The sequence below is a fragment of the Marmota flaviventris genome, chromosome 12 (genome assembly GCF_047511675.1).
Source record: "Marmota flaviventris isolate mMarFla1 chromosome 12, mMarFla1.hap1, whole genome shotgun sequence".
In the NCBI taxonomy this organism is placed as follows: Eukaryota; Metazoa; Chordata; class Mammalia; order Rodentia; family Sciuridae; genus Marmota; species Marmota flaviventris.
In genome coordinates, this window is record NC_092509.1 from 79,381,731 (window position 1) to 79,403,226 (window position 21,496).

Genomic DNA, 21,496 nt, shown 5'->3' on the forward strand with positions numbered 1-21,496 from the left:
ACCACTGCATGGCTGAGGCAGGAGCCCAAGGAATATTCCTTGTAGGCCTGCCTCTCCCCTTTCCCAAGTACCCCATTCTTGGCACCAGTGTGCAAAGAAAAAGATATTTACCATGGCTGTTTTCTTCTCAAACTGCTTACCATATTTACTGGTAGCAAGAATGTCAGATAAAAGTTGGCCACCTAAACCATCCTCCTCTTCCTCATCTTCCTCCTCCTGGTCCTCCCACATATCATTGGAGTCATCTGCTGGGAAATGAAAAGCAGCTAAAGCACATTCATGCATTCTCCCTTCCCAAACCCAAACAGGTCATAAAAGAGGACCCTGAGGGTTCCTCTAAGGTGGCCTGCAGTCCCCAATGGGAGAGAATCAAGGATGGACAAACCTTCCCAGTAAGTGTGAATGGAAGAACCAACTTCCAAGAAGTAAGGGTAAGACAGCTTGTCCCCTGGTTGCTCCCCATCCCCAACTTCTGAGATTTCACAAGGCAGACCTAAGAGTGTCAGCTACAGAGTAGCTCTAGCTCAATATATATTTTTTTCTTTCTAAACCAATGAGTCAATAAATCAAATTGACAATTTGTAACTTGATCTGCCAGGTAAAAGTCTCCTGGGAGTAAGGGCCTGGTGCACCTTGACTCCACTCTGCAGGAGTGGCCTGGCGTGCGGCATTGGCCTCCATGACGTTGGAGAGCTCGTTGATAATCAGCTTTAGGATCTTGACCAGCAAAGGAATATTTGTCCAGCGCTCTGGATCTGGGAAGGAAGGAAAAGGCTTCAAGTCAGACTGTTATTGGCTCACTTCTAGCAACGCCTCCATGCTCCCTACAGTGCCATTCAACACAGAGTTCACCAACACTCACCATCACTTTCTACCATCCCTAACTATACTGAGCCATCAAAGAATGACTTAAATAACTTTATTCTGCCCGGTGTTATAAAAGTTCTGAAGTTAGGAGAGATTAAGAGAGATTGAAGGAGAGAGTTTGTTAGTACTAAAGTTCTGAAGCCAAATAATTATACAGAGCACAGTACTAGAGTTCTCAGGACTTGCAAGATATCATGGTTATTATAAACCTACAGTTAAAGCAGCTCTACTTAAAAATCACTAGAGAAAACCTGGTAACAAAAACATGCTGAATATGTGTGTTGAAGTCCCAGAATGAACCTAAAAGTTGGGGATTTTTGGTAAATTACTATTTTTGTCAATTTTCAACAGAAAGGAACCATATATTCTAATCCATTGTTTGCCCATAGTTTTGTGCCTCCTCTTCTTTTTAATTTTTGGTATTAGAAATTAAACCCAGGGGTGCTTTACCACTGAGCCACATCCCCAGCACTTTGTATTTTGAGATAGGGTTTGACTAAGTTGCACAGGGACTTGCTAAGCTGCTGAGGGTAACCTCGAACTTCCAATCTTTCTGCTCAGTCTCCTAAATCACACACATAGGCATGTACCACCACACCTGGATTGACTCTTCTTTATCAAACCCGTCACTAGCAATTATGTATGTTTTTTTTTTTTTTTTGGTAATTGTATGTGGACAGCATGCCTTTATTTTTATGTGGTGCTGAGAATTGAACCCAGTGCCTCACATGTGCTAGGTAAGCACTCTGCCACTGAACTACAGCCCCAGCCACAATTATGTCTTAAAAATATAGATCACAGGTCAGCATGGTGGTGTACACCTATAAGCTCATGTTGAGGCAGGAGGATTACAAGTTCAAGGCCAGCATGTGCAACTGGGTAAGATCCTGTCTCAAAATAAAAAAGAGCTTGGTGGTAGAGTGCCCTTGGGTTAAATCCCCAGTATTATAAATAAAATAAACAAATGAATAAAAAGTATTCTTAGCCTCTATGGAGAGGAAATCAGAGGGATGGCAGCATCACCCACTTTTGGCTGACTTAGAGCGGGTACGGATGCCCTCATCCATGCTGTAGATCTCTTCTCCCTTCACACGGATATCCTGTAGCCGTTTGTCATCTGCATTGATGCCATGCTGGAGCAGCTTACACAGTGCCACAGAGCTGACAAAGAAGAGTAAGAAAAGATCAATCAGCCACCTATCTAGAGTTCACTCTAAGGCGACCAGTCATTATATCCTAAGACAATAAAAATTCTGTTCATAACTAATTAGGAGAGATAAGAGTTCAGCTAGAAACGGGATTAGAATTTATAAAATGGTCCAATGAGAGAACTGCTTTTCTTGAACAAAAACGGTGGGTAAGCATCACAATGACTATCCATGCTATACAGTCAATAGGGTAATGAGAACTAGTGGAATAAAAGTCCAGGCAAGAAAGTTGGAAAGCCAAGGTTAGAAGGCTTGGGTTATAAAGGAGAATAAGTTACTAGCAGTTCTTAGCTGGCTGAAGTCTGTGGCAGAGGAAGCTCTCTAGCCAGCAGACCTCAGAAAAATATTGTCTACCTGTGTTGACTGGGGGATTTCAAGATGGCAGCCATTCAAATATGCAAGTTAACAAGACAGAGAAAAGGGAAAACAAGGGGTAATCTGATATGTCAAACAAAAATCAATGGTGTAAGTCAGGGAAGGAAGAAATGTGAGTAGGAGAAGAATGCTCAGAGAAGATGAGGGTCTACCTGACTTTGCCTTCATACTGTCCATAGAACAGATGCTGTCGGCTTGTCCACTCAGCCATCACAAACTCTAGGGCAGGTTTTCCAGTAGGTCCTGGGAGACTACAGAGGAACTCCAAGAGAGGTTCCAGCTGAGTGTGCACCAGATGAGCGAATACCATGATCAGAGACTAGGATATAACAAGAAGGACATCTGCTTCAGAAAAACTGATTTCACAGAGACAGGAGATGGAATAGTCCATCAAGAAATAATCTATGCACTGCAGGGACCACCCACAAGGCAAGAGAACATGAAGATTTTCTTTTTCATATTTCTTTGGCTATAAGAGATCTAACCTTACTTCTTTCTTGTTCTACAAGGATAGCAAGAGGGTAAAACAGTTCAGGGCCCACATAATAATTTGTATCTCCAGAGGATGGGAAAGACTAGTTCTCCACTGTCCTTACCTGCATGACACTGAGTGTCTCTGCCTGCTGCATCTTACTGAGGATGGCACGAAGAATCTGATCCAGATTTTCCCCAAGCTCCCGCCCTGCCTTGGAAATGAGGGTGGAGACAAGGCGGCCCACAAAGGCTGCAGTGAACTCTGAGGTGCGGGGGTCTAGGAGCTGGCTCACCACTTGCATCACATACCACAGTCCATTGTGGCCTTGTTCATCATGCCACTGGGCTACCTGCTCCAGCGTCACTGACACATAGGCCCGCAAGCACTCTCCACCATTCTGGGGAGATAGAAGTAACAAGCAAGATTAGCAACTGGGGAAGAGATGACAGAAGCTCTCAATTTGTATGAGCAAGTATTACTCTGAGGTCTATGCCTTATAACAGTCGTGAGACTACAGGGTTTGTGGTGGGCTCATTCCACTAGAGTCAGGAATTTACTGTTATAGATAAAAATTTTCCCTTTACCCATTCAGTTATCTAAAAATGCATTTTTTCTTTTTCCTGTGGTACCAGGGGTGTTCTCCCATAAAGCTACATCCCAAGACCTTTTAATTTTTCATTTGAACAGGGTCTTGTCTAAGTTGTTAAGGCTGTCCTTGAATTTGTCATCTTCCTGCCTTAGTCTCCCGAGTAGCTGGGATTACAGATGTGCGACGCTACTAAGACTCAAAATGCATTTCTTTTTGACCACAAGGGATAATGACCAAGCAAACTGAGTTTTAACTATTAAGATCTACCTCTGGTACTGGAAAAATTATTTCTGAGATATAGCAATAATTAGATGTCTTGAAAGTCTTTATAGGAATACAGACAGACCTTACATATAATCTCCAAGCTGATGAATATCCACTGGTAAGTTCTATAATCTTTATAATCAACTTTAGTAGTAAAGACAAGAAAAAGTAACCAACTAACCCAAGAAACACAGAAGAATATTTAGGCTTTCCTCACCTCTCCAGAGGCCTACAATTTTGCTAACTTCATCAAAAAAAGAAAAAGACTTTCTTTTCTTGTTTTTGGTGGTACTGGAGATTGACTCTAGGGGCACTCTAGCAACTGAGCCACATCTCCAGACCTTTTTATTTTGAAACAGGGTCTTGCTAATTTGCTGAGGCTGACTTCAAACTTGTAATTCTCCTGCTTCAGTCTCTCAAGTCTCTGAGATTACAGGTGTATACCACCATACCCAGCTCAGATTTTCTTAATGGCCCCAGATTTAGATGTCTGTAATCTCTTGTATAGTAGTAATACTCAGATGCAGATGGCCAGAATGCCTGGTTTCTAAACTCTTTAGGGTTATAACACATCCCAAAGTACAGTTTGTTAGTCTTTTGTAGCTTGAATCCTTTCTGCATCCTCTGGGTAAATATGAAATTGACAAACCTGTATTTTACTTTATTTTTTTTTTTTAGTTATAGATGGACACAATATCTTTGTTTGCTTATTTTTATGTGGTGCTGAGGATCGAACTCAATGTCTCACATGTGTGAGGCAAGTGCTCTGCCACTGAGCCACAACCCCAGCCCACAAACCTGTATTTTAAAAGCATGAAAGCATGTCAGATTTCTCAGCTTACTATAAGCCAATGGAAGGAAGCTACCATTCTTCTAATCTCCATTTCTCAGATACCTGCATGGTGGCATTATCATCTGTGTGCAGGGTACACTGTGCTACAGCAGGGAAAGCTTGGCAGATGAGAAGCTGGGAAAGTGGAGGCTTTGTATTCCGAACTACTGTTGTCAGGATATCAATGGCTGTCTGAAGGGGAGAAAAGAGAAGAATGAGAATTGCCTCTAAGGTGGGAGGTACCCAATAATCAACTACTTACTGGGTGGATACAACAGAGCAACCCAGAGAAAACTCATTAATGAAACCAAGTTTCCAAAAAAAAAAAGAACATCAGTAGACAGTACTCTCAGCCTCCTTATGATGGCTCATTACTTTATTAGATGTAGGAGGTGGGACACACAGCAGTGGACTGGACTGCCAGGTGACATACTTAATGGTGCTGTGTAATAGTGGCACTCTAATCAATTAACCAAGAGTACCTCTGCAATAAGAGCCATTTTCTTTTCTTTTTTTTTTTTTTTAATATTTATTTCTTAGTTTTCGGCAGACATAACATCTTTGTTTGTATGTGGTGCTGAGGATCGAACCCGGGCTGCACGCATGCTAGGCGAGCGTGCTACCGCTTGAGCCACATCCCCAGCCCCAACAGCCATTTTCTTAAAGCCTCAGATAATCACACACTGACCTTAGAGACAGAGCAGACCAGTAAAATTACCCCATGAATCTCCGATGCTATTACTAGTTTCCTGTTAACTATGTGGGATCTGTGGATGGCACTTGCAGATCTCTCTTGTTCTCTTTCTCAAATACACAGGCCTTGTAGCTACTTACCGCACAGAGACCTGCAGGGATCTTGTCTGCTGGGGCCTGCATTATGCTGACCAGAGTGGGAATTAGCCGCATCTGCATTGGGCCCTGACAGGCTTCAATCTGAGACAGCTCCTTGAAGATGTCCTGAGCCAGTGAGGCGACAACAGGATCTAAAGTGGATAAGGCAATATGGAATCCCCTGCCTGATGGTCTGCATCTGCTTTTGGCTTTAATGATGTCTATGTTTTGCCCTAATCTATGTTAACTTCTGCACTGATTACATATCACATACCTGGGACCTAATGGGGACAGACGAATAATCTCAAAGAACAGGAGAGATGCTAAATCTCCAAGAGGCAGGGTATGCATGTTTTCATTAGGACAAGGACTAGTCATTAACAGCTACTCCTAAAACAAAATCTGGCTTTTTTCCTGGAGTAAATCTTAAAGGGTTTTTTGTTCTTGTGAAACCTGGGCTGATTGTAAAACCAAATGCTAAAAAAAAAAAAAAAAAAAAAAAGCCCCACTGATACTTAGTTAGGACGACATGAAAATTTTAAAAACAGCTCAGTGTCTTCCCCCCAGGTTCTCATGTACTGAGGGGAAAACAACCCAAAGCTTTTTGAAAAAATGGAACGTTTGTAGTTCAATCTACTTTACCTATAAGTAAAAATATTTCCCTCAACCTAGGCTGCAAAAATATATGTAGTATATGTTAAAAATCATAACAGCATTATTTGTAATAGAAAAGAATTGGGAATAATCTAACTGTCCATTAACAAAATGGGTGAAAAAATTATCATATAGCCATTTTGTGAAATTCTATGTGATGACTAAAAAGAATGAGATATATTCAAGCATGCAAAATGGAAAGCTCTTTGGGACATAGCTTTAAGTGAAAAAGCAAACCAAAGAATATGATTACTATGGTATCATATAAGTAATTCTTATGCCTGTACATTTTTCTGAGCATCAATATTAGAGCTCTCTATTTTAGTTGCACTAGGGACTGAGCTTAGGGGCACTTTATCACTGAACTACATCCTTAGTTCTTTTTGTTATTTTTTAAAAATTGTGAGATGGGGCCTGGCTAAATTGCTAAGGTTGACCTCACAGTTGGGATCCTCCTCTTGAGTCACTGAGATTACAGGTGTATGCCACTTCACCCATCAGGAGATTCCTCTTTAAAACCAAGTATCTTTAATACTTTTCAAATAATAAAGTATTAATATACATATCCACCATAAAAAGCTTAAAATGAAGAAAAGTATTAAAGAAAAGAAAAACCTATACTGCTATCTACCTAATCACCATTAACATTTTGAGGCATTTTTTTCTACACACTTATCTATATTCATATCCTTATTGGAAACAAAACTGAAATTTGAGGTCATATATTTTTTGGGGGGAGGGGCTCCAGGGATTGAACTCAGGGGCACTCAAGCACTGAGCCACATCCCTATCCCTGTTTTGTATTGTGTTAGAGACAAGGTCTCATTGAATTGCTTAGCATCTTGCTGCTGCTGAGGCTGGACCGAACTCACGATCCACCCTTCTCAGGCTCCTGAGCTGCTGGGATTCCAGGTGTGTGCCACTGTGCCTGGCTTGGGGTCATATTTTATGAATTTTTTTGGGATGACTATCTTTTCACTTATTAATATGTAAACATTTTCTCATGGTTTTGAATCTGTATGATGCTTGATTTTAATGGTTTTATAGTATTTCATTTTACGGATATAATTAAACTTCTGTTATTTCCAGCATTTGACTAGGATAAAAAACATTTGGTGAACAACTGTGTTCATAGACTTCTGCATGTTTCTTTCTTCAGCATCTCCTTTTCTAAATTACAGTTCAGGCCTCTTATAGAAAATTTTCATTTATTTGTTCAACTTCCTACTCTGTTATCCAAGTTCTGAATTATGCCTCCTGCCTATGAGTCTTTTATTCACTATCTTTGTTCCCCCAGTTCTTATCAGAGGAGAGTAAACAATACAGGAATAAGTAGTCTTTTTTTCTTGGGGGTGTGTGTGTCAAATATTGAACCCAAGGGTGCTTAACTAATAAGCCACATCCCAATCCATTTTTCACTTAGAAATAGGGTCTAACTAAATTGCTTAGGGCCTCACTAAGTTGCTGGCTTTTAACTTGCAATTCTCCTGCATCAGCCTTGGGCCACTGGGGAAGTATTTTTAATGCTGCTCTATCTACAGCATAATTCTATTCTTTGCTAATTGAAAGCTTTGCTTACAATTCTTAAGACCATCAGACCTAGGGAAACTTAATCTAGATTTACCAGCCACCACGATTTTTTTAGTGCCTCTCATCAACATATCATCCCTGATTGCATACCATTACTGTACTTTAGGAAAATGGCGATGGTGAAGGGGCAGATTTTGCTTTCCATGCTTGCTGTGAATTCTGGGTCTACAGTACAAACGATGCATAGAGTCTCCATCACCAGGTTGAGAACCTCTGAGCTGAACTGGGCTGCTAGGTGAATTAAGCCATCAAGGATGCTGGGGAGGAAGGGCTGAAGCACGTGGGTACTCTCTGAAACTTTCAGTTGGTCACAATAACTAGAGAGAGATAGATAAGCAAGAATTACAAGCAAATTCCCCAATTACTGGTTTTTCCAATCTTCTTCTCCAATTATGTGTATATATATATATATATATATATATATATATATATATATATATATATATAAATGTTATGGCATTTATATTATGGCATTATGTTAGGGTTATACATATATAAATTATATATATATATATATATATATATATATATATATATATATATATATATAGCATTACAAGGCTACTTTTATTTTTTTCCCTTACATTTTTAAAAAAAATTATTTATTTATTTTTATTCTTCCCTTTCATTTTCAATAACAGTACAAATATACACATGGTTAAAAAATGCATAAAGTACAGAAAGATCTAAAACAAAGTAAATATCCTTTCCCTATAACATGACAGATCTGATGTCTTCAAAATCCTTTAGGAGTCATATGAGTAACACACCAACTAAGTCTTTTCAGGCCTTTGGAACTGTGTTGATTGTCTCCTATAACTCCTCTGCTACAGAGGAAACATGCGTTCTTCTCCTTCATAAAGAAAGTTTAAAGGGCAACAGTCACACACCGCTCAGAGACAACAAAATCCAGGTAGCACCTCAGACACCACTGGATCTAGTTGTAGCTCCAGAGAGTCCCAGGTAACATCCAGAGACAGTGCTGCAGGAGTTCAGCCAAGTCCTTCCTCCATGCCGCGGATCCTCCTGGCCAGCTGCACATCCTTGGGGAAAAGAGTGACTCGGCCAGCATGTAAGGAGAGGAGGTAGGCATCCTCAAAGAGGTGAACTAAAAATGCTTCTGCTGCCTCTTGAAGGGCCAACAGGGCCTGGGCTTGCCAACTGAAGTCCACACTACGTGTGAATTTCATACATATTTCTCTTGCCAGGCGGCTGAAGGGGTACTTCCTTATCAAGAGGTCTGTGCTCTTCTATAGATTTTTGATCTCCTTAATCCAGCCAATTCTCCTCCGACTATGTTGATGAGAGGAAGAACTTAAGGAGGCTTCCTGCCGCGGGGTCCTGCGAGGTGGACTCGCGCTGCGCCTCTTCGGGGTCTCTGGCTTGCGGCGTCGGCGGCGAGGGCCCATCGCGGGCCACAAAGGGTCCCGGCTCCCGGTCGCCCCACGGCTCCTGTTCGGCCTTCGGGTCCCGTAGCTGAAGGCTGGTTACCAACAGAAGACGAGAGAGCGCCCGGGCGGAGGGCCCACAAGGCTACTTTTATAGTTAGGTATGTTTTTACATCTCTGTGCTTATTATATAAATATCAGCACTATTATTTCCATGGTTGTTGACAATTTTTTTTTCTTTTGGTGATGGGGATTGAACTCAGGTCATCAACATACTAAATATAGTTGCATATTTATTTCTGCTTTGACCTTTGCTATTTCCTTTTTTTTTTTTTTTGTAGTAATGAAAAATTGAACTAGAAGTGGACTACCATTGAGCCACAACCTCAGCCTGTTTTATCTTTTGAGTTGGGATCTCACTAAAATTCTCAGAGTGGCTTTGAACTTGTGATCCTCTTGTCTCAGCCTCTTCTCTTTTGTTTTGAAGTAAATCAGCCAATCATTAAATCCAAATTGTTAACATATTAAATTAAATGCTTTATGATTCCTTAAAATACTATTTTTTTAGATTATTATTATTTTTTTTGGTTAGACACATACCTTTATTTTATTTATTTATTTTTATGTGGTGCTGCAGATCAAACCCAGGGCCTGGCACATGCTAGGCGAGCACTCTACCGCTGGGCCACAACCCCAGACCCTAGACTACTACTTTAATCACAATCCTAAGACTTGAATATACATTCCCATTATATTCCAAATATAGTGTTCCTTAAAGTATTTTAAAAATTTATTTGTTCTAATTAGTTATACATGGCAGCAGAATGCATTTTATTTCATTGTAAACAAAGGAGGCACAACCTTTCATTTCTCTGGTTGCACACGATATGAAGTTGTACCATTTGTGCAAATATACATTTACCTAGGGTAATAATATCCTTCTCATTCCATCATCTTTCCTACCCCACTCCCCACTCTCCCCTTTGCCCAATCAAAAGTTCCTCCATTTTTCCCATGCCCCCTCTCCGCATTATGGATCAACGTCCACTTATTGGCCTTTGTATTTTTGGGATTGGCTTACTTTGCTTAATAGCTCCATCCATTACCTGCAAATGCCATAATTTTATTCTCTTTTAATGCTGAGTAATATTCCATTGTGTATATATAACACAGTTTTTTAATCTATTCATCTATTAGCTATTGTGAATTGAGCTGCTATAAACATTGATGTGGCTGTGTCACTATAGTATGCTGATTTTAAGTCCTTTGGGTACAGACCAAGGAGTTGGATAGCTGGGTCAAACGGTGGTTCCATTCCGAGTTTTCTAAGTAATCTCCACACTGCTTTCCAGAGTGGGTGTGCCACCAGCAATGAGTGTACCTTTTCCTCCACATCCTTGCCAGCACTTATTGTTGCTTGTATTCTTGATAATTGCGATTCTGACTGGAGTGGGATGAAATCATAGAGTAGTTTTCATTTGCATTTCTCTAATTACTAGAGACGTTGAACATTTTTTCATACATTTGTTGATTGATTATATATCTTCTTCTGAGAAGTGTCTGTTCAGTTCCTTAGCCCATTTGTTAATTGGGTTACTTGTATATTTATTTATTATCTTTTGGGTGTTTTTTGAGTTCTTTATAATATCCTTGAAATTAGCGCTCTATCTGATGTGCATGTAGTAAAGATGTTCTCCCACTCTGTGGGCTCTCTCTTCACGTTACCAATCATTTCCTTTGCTGAGAAATAGTTTTTTAGTTTGAATCCACCCTATTTATTGATTCTTAATTTTACTTCTTGTGCTTTAGGAGTCTGTTAAGGAAGTCATGTCCTAAAATAATGAAGATTTGGGTCTACTTATTCTTCTATCAGTCGCAGGGTCTCTGTTCACTAGAGGTTTAATTTCATTTTTCTACATGTGGATTTCCAGTTTTCCTAGTACCATTTATTGAACAGGCAATCTTTTCACCAATGTATGTTTTTGGTGCCTTTGTCTAGTATGAGATAACTGTATTTATGTGGGTTTATCTCTGTCTTCTATTCTGTACCATTGGTCGACATGTCTATACTGGTGCCACTACCATGCTGTTTTTGTTACTATAGCTTTGTAGTATAGTTTAAGGTCTGGTATTGTGATGTCTCCTGCTTTACTCTTCTTGCTTTGGCTATTCTGGGTCTCTTCTTTTTCCAAATGATTTTTAGGATTGCTTTTTCTATTTCTATGACAAATATAGTTGGGATTTTAATTGGAATTGCATTAAATCTGTACAACCTTTTGGTAGTATGGCCATTTTGACAATGTTAATTCTTCCTATCCAAGAACATGAGATCATGTTGTCAGCACAAATAGTGATAGTTTCAGTTCTTTTCCTATTCATATCCCTTTAATTTCCTTCGTCTAATTGCTCTGGCTAGAGTTTCAAGGACTATGTTGAACAGGAGTGATGAAAGAGGGAATCCTTGTATTATTCCAGTTCTTAGAGGAAATGCCTCCAATTTTCCTCCATTTAGAATGATGTTGGCTTTGGGCTTAGCAATAGATAGCTTTTACAATGTTGAGGTATATTCCTATTATCCCTAGTTTTTCTAGTATTTTGAACATGAAAGGGTGTTGTATTTTGTCAAATGCTTTTTTTGCATCTACTAAGATGATCATATGATTTTTATCTTTGAGTCTACTACTGTGATGAATTACGTTTATTGACAAAATACAAGGGTGTTTGTTGTATTTTGTCAAATGCTTTTTTTTGCATCTACTGAGATGAGATGATCATGATTTTTATCTTTAAGTCTACTACTGTGATGAATTACGTTTATTGATTTCTGTGTGTTAAACCAACCTTGCATCCCTGGAATGAACCCCACTTGATCATGGTGAACTATCTTTTTAATATGTTTTTGTAAGTTATTTACCAGAATTTTAGTGAGAATTTTTACATCTATGTTCATCAGGGATATTGTTCTGAAGTTTTCTTTCCTTGATGCATCTTCGTCTGGGTGATACTAGCTTCATAGAATGAGTTTGGAAGGGTTCCTTTTCTATTTCATGGAATAATTTGAGGAGTATTGGTATTAATTCTTATTTGAAGGTCTTGTAGAATTTGTCTCAGAATCTATCTGGTCCTGGGCTTTTCTTGGTTAGTAGGCTTTTGATGGCTTCTTCTATTTCATTGCTCAAAATTGATCTGTTTAAATTGTGTATGTCTCCTGATTCAGTTTGAGCAGATCATGTCTCTAGAAACTTGTCAGTGTCATTGAGATTTTCTACTTTATTGGAGTATAAACTTTCAAAAATTTATACTTCAATAAAGTAGTTTCTAATTATCTTCTGCATTTCAATAGTATTTGTCATGATATATCCTTTTTCATCATAAATTTTAGTAATTTGAGTCTTCTCTCTCCTTTTTGTTAGGGTGGCTAAGGGTTTATTGATTTTATTTATTTTTCTAAAGAACCAGCTTTCTGTTCTGTCAATTTTAAAAAAAACATTAATTTTTTTCATTGTAGTTGGACACATTACCTTTATTTCACTTATTTATTTTTAAGTGCTGCTGAGGATCGAAACCAGGGTCTCTCACTTTATGTGGTGCTGAGGCGAGGGCTCTACCACTGAGCCACAACTCCAGCCCTATTTTGTCAATTGTTTCAATTTCCTTAATTGCAACCTTGATTTTAATTATTTTCGGTCTTCTACTCCTTTTGGTGTTGATTTTTTTCTAGGGCTTTGAGGTGTAATGCCAGGTCATTTATTTGTTGACTTTTTATTCTTTTTAATGAATGAGCTCAATGCAATGAACTTTCCTTAGCACTGCCTTCATAGTGTCCCAGAGATTTGAGTATGCTGTACTGGAGTTCTCATTTACCTCTAGGAATTTTTTTTATCTCCTCCCTGATTCTTCTGCTATCCATGAGTCATTTGATAGAGTATTATTTAGTCTCCAGATGCTGGAGTAGCTTCTGTATTTTACTTTATCATTGATTTCTAATTTCATTTCATTATGGTCTGATAGAATGCAGGGTAGTATCTCTCTCTCTCTTTTTGTATTTGCTAAGAGTTGCTTTGTGGCATAAGATATGGTTTATTTTAGAGAAGGATCCATGTGCTGCTGAGAAAAAAGTGTATTCACTCATTGATGGATGGGATATTCTGTCTATGCCTGTTAAGTTTAAATTATTGATTGTATTATTAAGTTCTATAGTTTCTTTGTTTAGTTTAGTTTGAAAGATCTATCCAGAGGCGAAAAAAGTATGTTAAAGTCACCCACAGGGGGGGCTGGGGTTGTGGCTCAGTGGTGTAGCACTTGCCTAGCACATGTGAGACACGGGGGTCAATCCTCAGCACCACATAAATAAACAAACAAATAAATAAAGGTATTGTGTCCATCTGCAATTTAAAAAATACTTAAAAACAAAGTTACCCAGGATTACTGTGCTGTGGTCTATTTGATTCTTGAAATTTAGAAGGGTTTATTTGATATATACAGATGCTTCACTGTTTCAGGCATAAATATTTATAACTGTTATGTCTTGTTTATGTATGATTCCCTAAGTACTATGAAATGTCCTTCTTTATTCCTTCTAACTTTGGTTTGAAGTCCACTTTATCTGAGGATGGAAACTCCTGCTTCTTTACGTTGTCCGTATGAGTGGTATTTTCCCCATCCTTTCACCTTCAGTCTGTGGATGTCTTTTCCTCTGAGTATCTTGAAGGCAGCATATTGTTGGGTCTTTTTTATTTTTATTTTTTAAATCCAATTTGCCAGTCTATAACTTTTAATTGATGAGTTTAGGCCATTAACATTCAGGGTTATTATTGAAATATGGTTTGTATTCCTGGTCATTTTGGTTTGTTTTTGGTTTTTTTTACCTGACTTGGTTTCACCTTTGATTGGCTTTTCCTTTAGTGTATTTCTTCCCTTTGCTTATCTTCATTGTTGTTTTTCATTTCCTCCTCATAGAATATTTTGCTGAGAATATTCTATAGTGCAAGCTTTCTAGTTGGTAAATTCTTTTAACTTTTGCTTATCATGGAAGGTTTTTATTCCATCATCAAATCTGAAGCTTAATTTTGCTGGACATAAAATTTTTGGTTGGCATTCATTTTCTTTCAGAGCTTGGTATATGTTGTTCCAGGATCTCCTAGCTTTGACAATCTGGGTTGATAAGTCTGCTAAGATCCAAACTGGTTCTCCCCTATAGGTAATCTGATACTTTTCTCTTGTGGCTTTTAAAGTTTTATCCTTACTCTTTATGCTTGGGATTTTCATTATAATGTATGTTGGTGTGGATCTGTTGTAATTTTGTATATTTGGTGTCCTGTAAGCCTCTTGTATTTGATTTTCCAATTAATTCTTCAGGTTTGGGAAATTTTCTGATATTATTTCACTGATATTATTTCATTCCTTTAGTTTGAATCTCTGTGCCTTCCTCTATCCCAATAAATCTTAAATTTGATCTTTTTATGCTATCCCACAATTCTTGGACGTTCTGTTCATGTTTTTTTTTTTTTATTTTTATCATCTTCACTGTGTGGTCAACTTTAAAGACTATATATTTGTTTTCATTGTCTGAGGTTCTGTCCAAGTGATCTAATCTGTTGGTGATGCTTTTTTCTTTTTTAATTGGACACACACCTTTATTTAATTTATTTACTTTTATGTGGTACTGAGGATTGAACCCAGGGCCTCACACGTGTTAGGTAGGCGCTCTACCGATGAGCCACAACCCCAGCCCCCTGTTGGTGATACTTTCTATTGAATTTTTTACTTGGTTTACTGTTTCCTTCATTTCAAAGATTTGGTTATTTTCAGAATCTTTCTTTCTTGAAGTAATATTTTATTGCCTGTATTTATTCTCTTATCTCTTTATTGGAGTGATCATTTGTTGCCTATATTTGCCCTCTTATCTCATTCTTTACTATGTAGATCATTTTAATTACATACATTCTGAACTCCTCTGAATATTTCTTCTACTGTGCTATCAATGGATTCTATCATTGTATCATCTTGATTTGTTTGGGGCACTTTCTTCCCTTGTCTTTCATGCTTTTTGTATGTCTTCTCTTCTAGCAGCGTGGATCCAAGGTGTTACAGTTTCTTCCCTATAATCTTATAGTGTCCCTGCAGGTTTCTGATGTCTTACTTTTAAGGAAGAGATCAATATTAGCAGCATCCAATGCAAACAATATACAATGTAAAACAAATAGTTCCTATTTAGATGATTACCATTTTGTCACAATAAACAGAAATGATATGTTTAATTATTATCTTCAAAATAAACAGTAGGTTTGCAAAAGAGTCTACAGTTTCTACTGGTGGACAAGGAGAGAAGTAGGTGGGTGTGGAATGTGATGTTTATGAGGTAAGAGGTGAGAATACAGAGGTATTAGATGATAGGAAGGGTGAAAGAGGAATCAAATAAAGTTAACTGTTAACAGGAGAAAAGAGAAGGGCGACCTAATACAAGGCTCACTCCTGCATCTTCAACAAAATGGTAACTATTAGCACACCTAGAAGGGATACCTCTGGTGTAACAAGCCTGCAGGGACCTTGGTGATGATCTCTGGGTCCTGGCTGTTGTCCCTAGATGGAAGTGGCCACATCCCTAGTTCATGGCAGTGGCAGCACCAAACTGTAAGTATCTTGGTGTTGGACTTTCAGTCCCCAGCCAGTGTCCCAAGATGGAGGTAACCATTTTTCAGAGATGGGGCTGAAAGGGTGGTCCGTGTGATGGTGTTGGGCGGCCTGCTCAGGATGGGCTGTGGCACATGGTGCTATGGTGGTGGGCAGCTGCCTCCAGGCCCTGTCTGTTGTCCCAAGGTGGTGGCTACTGCATGGGGAGGGCTATGGCAGTGGCTGCAGTGTTCCAAGATTAAGGTAGGCTGTGTGTGTGTGTGTGTGTGTGTGTGTGTTGGTAAACAAGGAGCTGCAGGTCCCATCCTGGGTCTGCCTGGGCTGTGCGAGAGTAGGCAGGGCCTGCCTGGGATGCACTATTTTAAAGTCATTTTTTTGGGCAATGTTGAGAATTGAACCCAGGGCCTCACAAATGCAAGGAAAGTACTTTACATTGAGTCACATCCCTGGCCCTTGAACACAACTGTTAAATTTGATCTTTTCATGTTATCCCTTACTCTTGAAGTTCTGTTCATGGTCTCTTAACATCTTTTCTCCATGATCAACTGTATTTTCAACATTATATATTTTGTCTTCATTGCCTGAAACTTTGTCTTTAAAAAAGTGGTCTAGTCTGCAGGTGATGCTTTCCTTTGAATTTTCAATTTGGTTTATTTATTCCTTCATTTCAAGGATTTCTCCTTGATTTTTTTTTTTCAAAGTATCTCTATTGAAATGATCTTTCACTTCTTGTATTTTGTCTCTAAATTCACTGCTTGTATCACCCTTTACCTTGAAGATCAGTTTAACTATGTATTATACTGATTCTCTGACATTTCTTCCATTCTGGGATTGATGTATTGTTATTGAAGTATCTTGGTTTGTTTACAGTGATTTGTTCCCTTGATTTATCATGTTGTTGGTGTATCTACCCATCTAACAATATGGATAGGAGACAGTAGTGTTTCTACCCTGTGGACTTACAGTGTCCCTGAAGGTTCCCAGTACCTCACCATTTAGGAGGGTACAAATAATAACAACCACGACAAACTATAGTTCCTGCTATGATATCTACAATGTTGTCATAATAAACAGAAATGATATGATCAATTATTGCCTACAGTAAAAACATAAGTTTGCAAAAGAGTCTACAATTTTGAATGGTGGACAGTGAGAAAACAGAAGTAGGATGTGCTGATTATGAGGGAGGAGGAGAGAAGACCTAGGTAAAACCTTAGAGGAAGAGTGAAAGATTAGAGATTGGCTGTTAGCAGAAGAGAAAGATAATCAAGGAAAACAGATAAGTGAGAGAAAAAAATGTATAAAGTAAAAAAATTTAAAAAAAATATTTTTTTTAGTTGTTGATGGACCTTTATTTATTTGCTTATTTATATGTCGTGCTGGGAATCTAATCCAGTGCCTCACATGTATGAGGCAAGCACTCTACTGCTTAGCTACATCTCCAGTCCCCCCAAATTAAAAAAAAGAAAACAAAACTGAAATATACTAACCAAACATCCTATTCCTCAAAATAATAAAAAATAACTGGCTTCAAATATGCTAGAGAAAGAGAAAAAAGCATATGAATATGTGTAAATGTCCACAAACCATTAAGGTCATAATTAAACAGAGAGAGAGAAAAAAGTTCTTGATGAAAAGTTAAAGAACCATTTCTGTTGGAGTTAAAAAAAAATTCTCAGCTTCCCTTCTCAACAGTGTTGGGTGGGGTGGTCTGGAGTGAGAGAGGTAATCCTGTAGGTGGGGTTTAGCCTAAGCAGGCTCCAGTTCTTTGCTGAATGCCAAGTGGTCTGGAGATTTTAAATCAGTGCACCTCCACGGCCCAGCAATTGCTGGTCCATGCTGGAAGACAGCATCCCAGGGATCTCCTCTGGGTTCCACTCATGCAGTGGAAGAGCCAATTCTTTGTCCATTCTTGGGTTCATTTTCCAAATGCAGTCTCTCCTGCCCTGCCCTTTTGAATTTCCAGCCAGGCATGTCTCTCCTAGCTGGTCTTGCGAGCAGTTAGAGTGGAGAGGTAGGGGGAGAGCCAGGTGGGTTTCCACGACCAGTATTCCCCTGGGTAAACCCTTCTCCATGTTTGATTCTCTCCTGGTCACTTAGGCACACTATGTCATGCAGTATGGGTTTGCCAGGAATTGGCTCTCCCAGCCACCAGCACATGGCTGCAATATGGTTCTTTCTTCTGTCCTCTGCATGCAGCTGGGAGAGATGTGGCTTCTTTCCTGTACAAGGACATTGTGCCAAAGGCCTTTGTGTAGTGTTTTCGATCTCTAAACTCTCTGTACCCAGACATGCCTCAGGCCTCCTAAAAATGCTGTTTCCTATCATTTCCTCATCCCTCCACTGTGCTTACAGAGGGACTGTTCTGGCTGGTGCCTTGGTGGCACTGGGGTTTTCTTCCTTATTTTACTATATCCAATCTCCTGAGTCCCCCATCTGCTTTCAGTGTCCAGAATAAAATCTTAGAAAGGCCTCCCTCTTTTTTCACCCTCCTTGCTGAGAAGCTGCTTATCTGCTTTCTTGGTTTCACACCATGGAGCAGGTAGGAAAGTGACCTTCTCTATTCCACCATCTTGAAACCTCACACTACCAATATATGTATATATTTTTGTGGTGCTGGGGATTGAACCCAGAGCCTCGTGCACGTGAAACAAGCATTCTACCAACTGAACTATATCCCCAGCCTAATAAATGGTTTTTAAAGTTTTTTTTTCTTTGTAGTGTTTTAGAGAAAAAATTATTTGTGTAGCTGACAAATAATGGGTTTTGATCTTAGATTTGGCCAGACTTTTTGACTGCTGGTACATAATACCTTGATTTTCAATACTACCTTGCTCAGACCTAACTTCTCCTGTAGACTAATGTGTCCTTTGGCTTTGGTCAGCTTTCAATTCCTTAGACATGGTTTTAGATTCCTCTTTACTAGTGATCTAGTGATCAGCTATGCCTTACTTGCCCCTATAACAAATCTGAATCTGTACAGTTTGCCAGATCACAGAGAATGCATAATCTAGCCATATCACATTAGCTCTTATATGCCATGTTACAAGTTTGGATGTTATTTTGGGAGCAAGTGTTTCTGAAACTTTTTTTTTTTTTAAATAAACAAATTACTCCTAATGCCTCAATTGCTCCTTATCCAACCCCAAAGTCTTTAAGGAAAACTGATACCCCAATAGGATGTTAATATATTTGACTTACAGCTTTATGGACCACCTGGCATAATATGATTTTCTGCTGAGATGCCTGTACCTCAGCTTGAATAGCACAACTGAAATCCAGGAAGGGCTTTAATTATAAGAACAACAATATTAGTTTTCTATTTTAGAAATCTCAGCTTGACAGCTCAAATAATATGGGTTGCAGTAGAGTAAGGTGGGAGGTAGACAGCTCAATTAGGAAGCTGTTCCAGTAATTCAGGAAAGTGAATCTGAGAAAATAATCTAGTGTAGTAGTAGTGTTAGAGAGGGAGAGAGAAATGAGAGGATAAGGAAACAAAATATAAAAGGCAAAAAGAACTGGGATCTTTATGAAATAGGAAATATAAAATATTTATCTTTAAGTTCAAAATGTAAGTAGATAAAATTTCTGCTTTTACTAAAGTAAAGAGTATGAGTAGGGCAGGCTTGCAGATAGTAAATAGTAAGCATAGCAATCAATGTATTTATTTTCAAGTACTTATAAGAAGTCCATGCTAATATGGATAGTAAGCAGTGAATATATTAAATTGGAGCTCAGAAGAAAGTCTGGAATAAATATTAAATTTGAGAAATGTGACACAGGTATAATTATTTGTCAATAAATATCTTGTGTCAGAAATTATTTCAGGCAGTTTGCAATGATACATAAACTATGACACAGAGAAATAAGTTAAAGCTGGAGCAAAAGTAAAAAGAAAAGCAAGGGGAGTTTGATCCTGTAATTCCAGGGGCTTGGGAGGGTAAGGCAGAGGATCAGAAGTTAAAGGACAGCCTCAGAAACTCAGTACCTATACAATTTAGGGGGGAAAAAAAGTTGCTACAACATTAGAAAGAAGTTTTAGTAATGTGATAAGGAAGGATATCAAGCCAGATTGTAACTGGCTTAGAATGTAAGAAATGACCAAATGGAGAATCTTGGCTGGGAAGAAAACACTTCTCAGGACAGGTTTTTCTTTCTTTCTTTCTTTCTTTTTTTAGTACTAGGGACTGAACCTAGGGGTGCTTTACCTATGAGCCAGTCCTTTTTACTAAGCAACACTAAGTTGCTTAGGGCCTTGCTAAGTTGTTGAGACAGGCCTCAAACTTGCGATCTTCCTACCTCAGCCTCCTGAGTTGCTAGAATTATAGGTGTATGCCACCGTGCCTGGCCACAGGACAGTTCTTAGAACCTACAATCCAGAGATAGTCTTAAAGGGATTCAGTGTCTGACATTGTATGTACAATTCTGTAAATATGTAAGAGTATCCATTTTACATATCCACAGCTTTTGCCACTTTTCAGAGACATGTTACACTTTTCATGAAATCACTAAACTGCTACCCATGTAGACAATGAGATACATGTTTATCATTAAAAAATGTTTTCTTCATGCATTTTTTCTGATTATTAAAATAATATAAACTTATTGTGAACAAGTGAATTGAATATTATAAATATATAACAAGGAATGGAAGTTCTTTGTATTCTAATGCCTCCAAAGATAACCAATCTAAACACTTTATGCCTGATAGGTGCTGCTGCTCATCTAAAACACCCAAGAAATAATATACTTATTTTACCCTAAAAAATCATCTTCACATTCACACCAAACTAAATCACAACACAAAATAGATACATCTCTATTACCCACTCACAATCTGTTTTTAAATTTACTACCATTTTGACCCCTAGCCCAATAACATGTGGTTTGAAGTTTTAATAGTTTTGTTCTTATTTTAATTTAATCTTATACCTACACTTATCACAAAGGACATTTTTTTATACCTCAAAAATAATTAATGAATATAAATGAAATCAAGTTTCACAAAGGTCAGAAGCAACACAGAAATAACCTTCAACATTCATGCCTTGACCAGGTCAGGGATCTCTCTTCTGAGGTATTTAAGTGGCCTAAGAGCTTTCTGAAAAGTTCTAGTTTGTCTGTTTTTTTAAAAAAATATTTATTTTTTATTTGTAGGTGGACACTATTTCTTTATTTCATTTTTATGTGGTGCTGAGGATTGATCTCAAGGCCTCACGTGTGCTAGGCGAGCATTCTACCACTGAGCCACAACCTCAGCCCTAGTCTGTCTCTTAATTGATGGCATTTTAAATTGTTTTAGAGTCAAAATTTTACTTTATGTAGATTGCACAGAAAAAGATGGACCTCTGCTCATAGTTATAACATTATGCATTTAATTAATAAACATAGTCAGAATAGGCAGGTCCTCAATGCTTTTAAAGATATATAAAAAACAATGCATGAAATCTCAATTTCTGCCTCAAAAGGTTACAAAAACAGGGTAGGCAGGTGGAAGATGAATTTTGTGCTGGTCGTGTTTAGGATCTGATTGAGAGAGACATTCAAGTTTGGCCCTTGAAATATTTCCCAAAACAACAATGCTCCTTCTGGTCTGGGTAGAAATAACCGACTATTATCGACTCTAGTCCCTTAGCTCTGAAAGAGACGGGCAAAATTGGAAAAAATAAGCGATGTATCTAGGCCACAATCTCCCAAATTTGGTTTCTAATATAGAGGAAATCAATGAACAAAATAACATGGACTCTAATCCTGCTTCTATCATTTATCAATTGTGCAACCTGTGCAAGT

The 21,496-nt window shown here is 38.4% G+C and overlaps 1 protein-coding gene and 1 pseudogene across 2 annotated transcripts in view; both read right to left on the reverse strand.

Moving 5' to 3' along the window:
• Positions 1 to 21,496, reverse strand: part of Ipo9 (importin 9) — a 58,862-nt gene that overhangs the window by 4,420 nt on the left and 32,946 nt on the right. The window contains exons 15-22 of one of the 2 annotated variants that reach the window (XM_027945584.2): positions 7,776 to 8,002; positions 5,445 to 5,593; positions 4,674 to 4,802; positions 3,047 to 3,322; positions 2,603 to 2,769; positions 1,895 to 2,028; positions 633 to 755; positions 141 to 248 (exon numbers count right to left, since the gene is read on the reverse strand). In XM_027945584.2, the coding sequence (XP_027801385.1) occupies positions 141 to 248; positions 633 to 755; positions 1,895 to 2,028; positions 2,603 to 2,769; positions 3,047 to 3,322; positions 4,674 to 4,802; positions 5,445 to 5,593; positions 7,776 to 8,002 (1,313 nt within the window). The remainder of the gene's footprint in view (positions 1 to 140; positions 249 to 632; positions 756 to 1,894; positions 2,029 to 2,602; positions 2,770 to 3,046; positions 3,323 to 4,673; positions 4,803 to 5,444; positions 5,594 to 7,775; positions 8,003 to 21,496) is intronic. The other variant, XM_027945585.2, reaches the window with a different exon arrangement.
• On the reverse strand, positions 8,275 to 9,138 carry LOC114100778 (histone H3-like centromeric protein A; annotated as a pseudogene).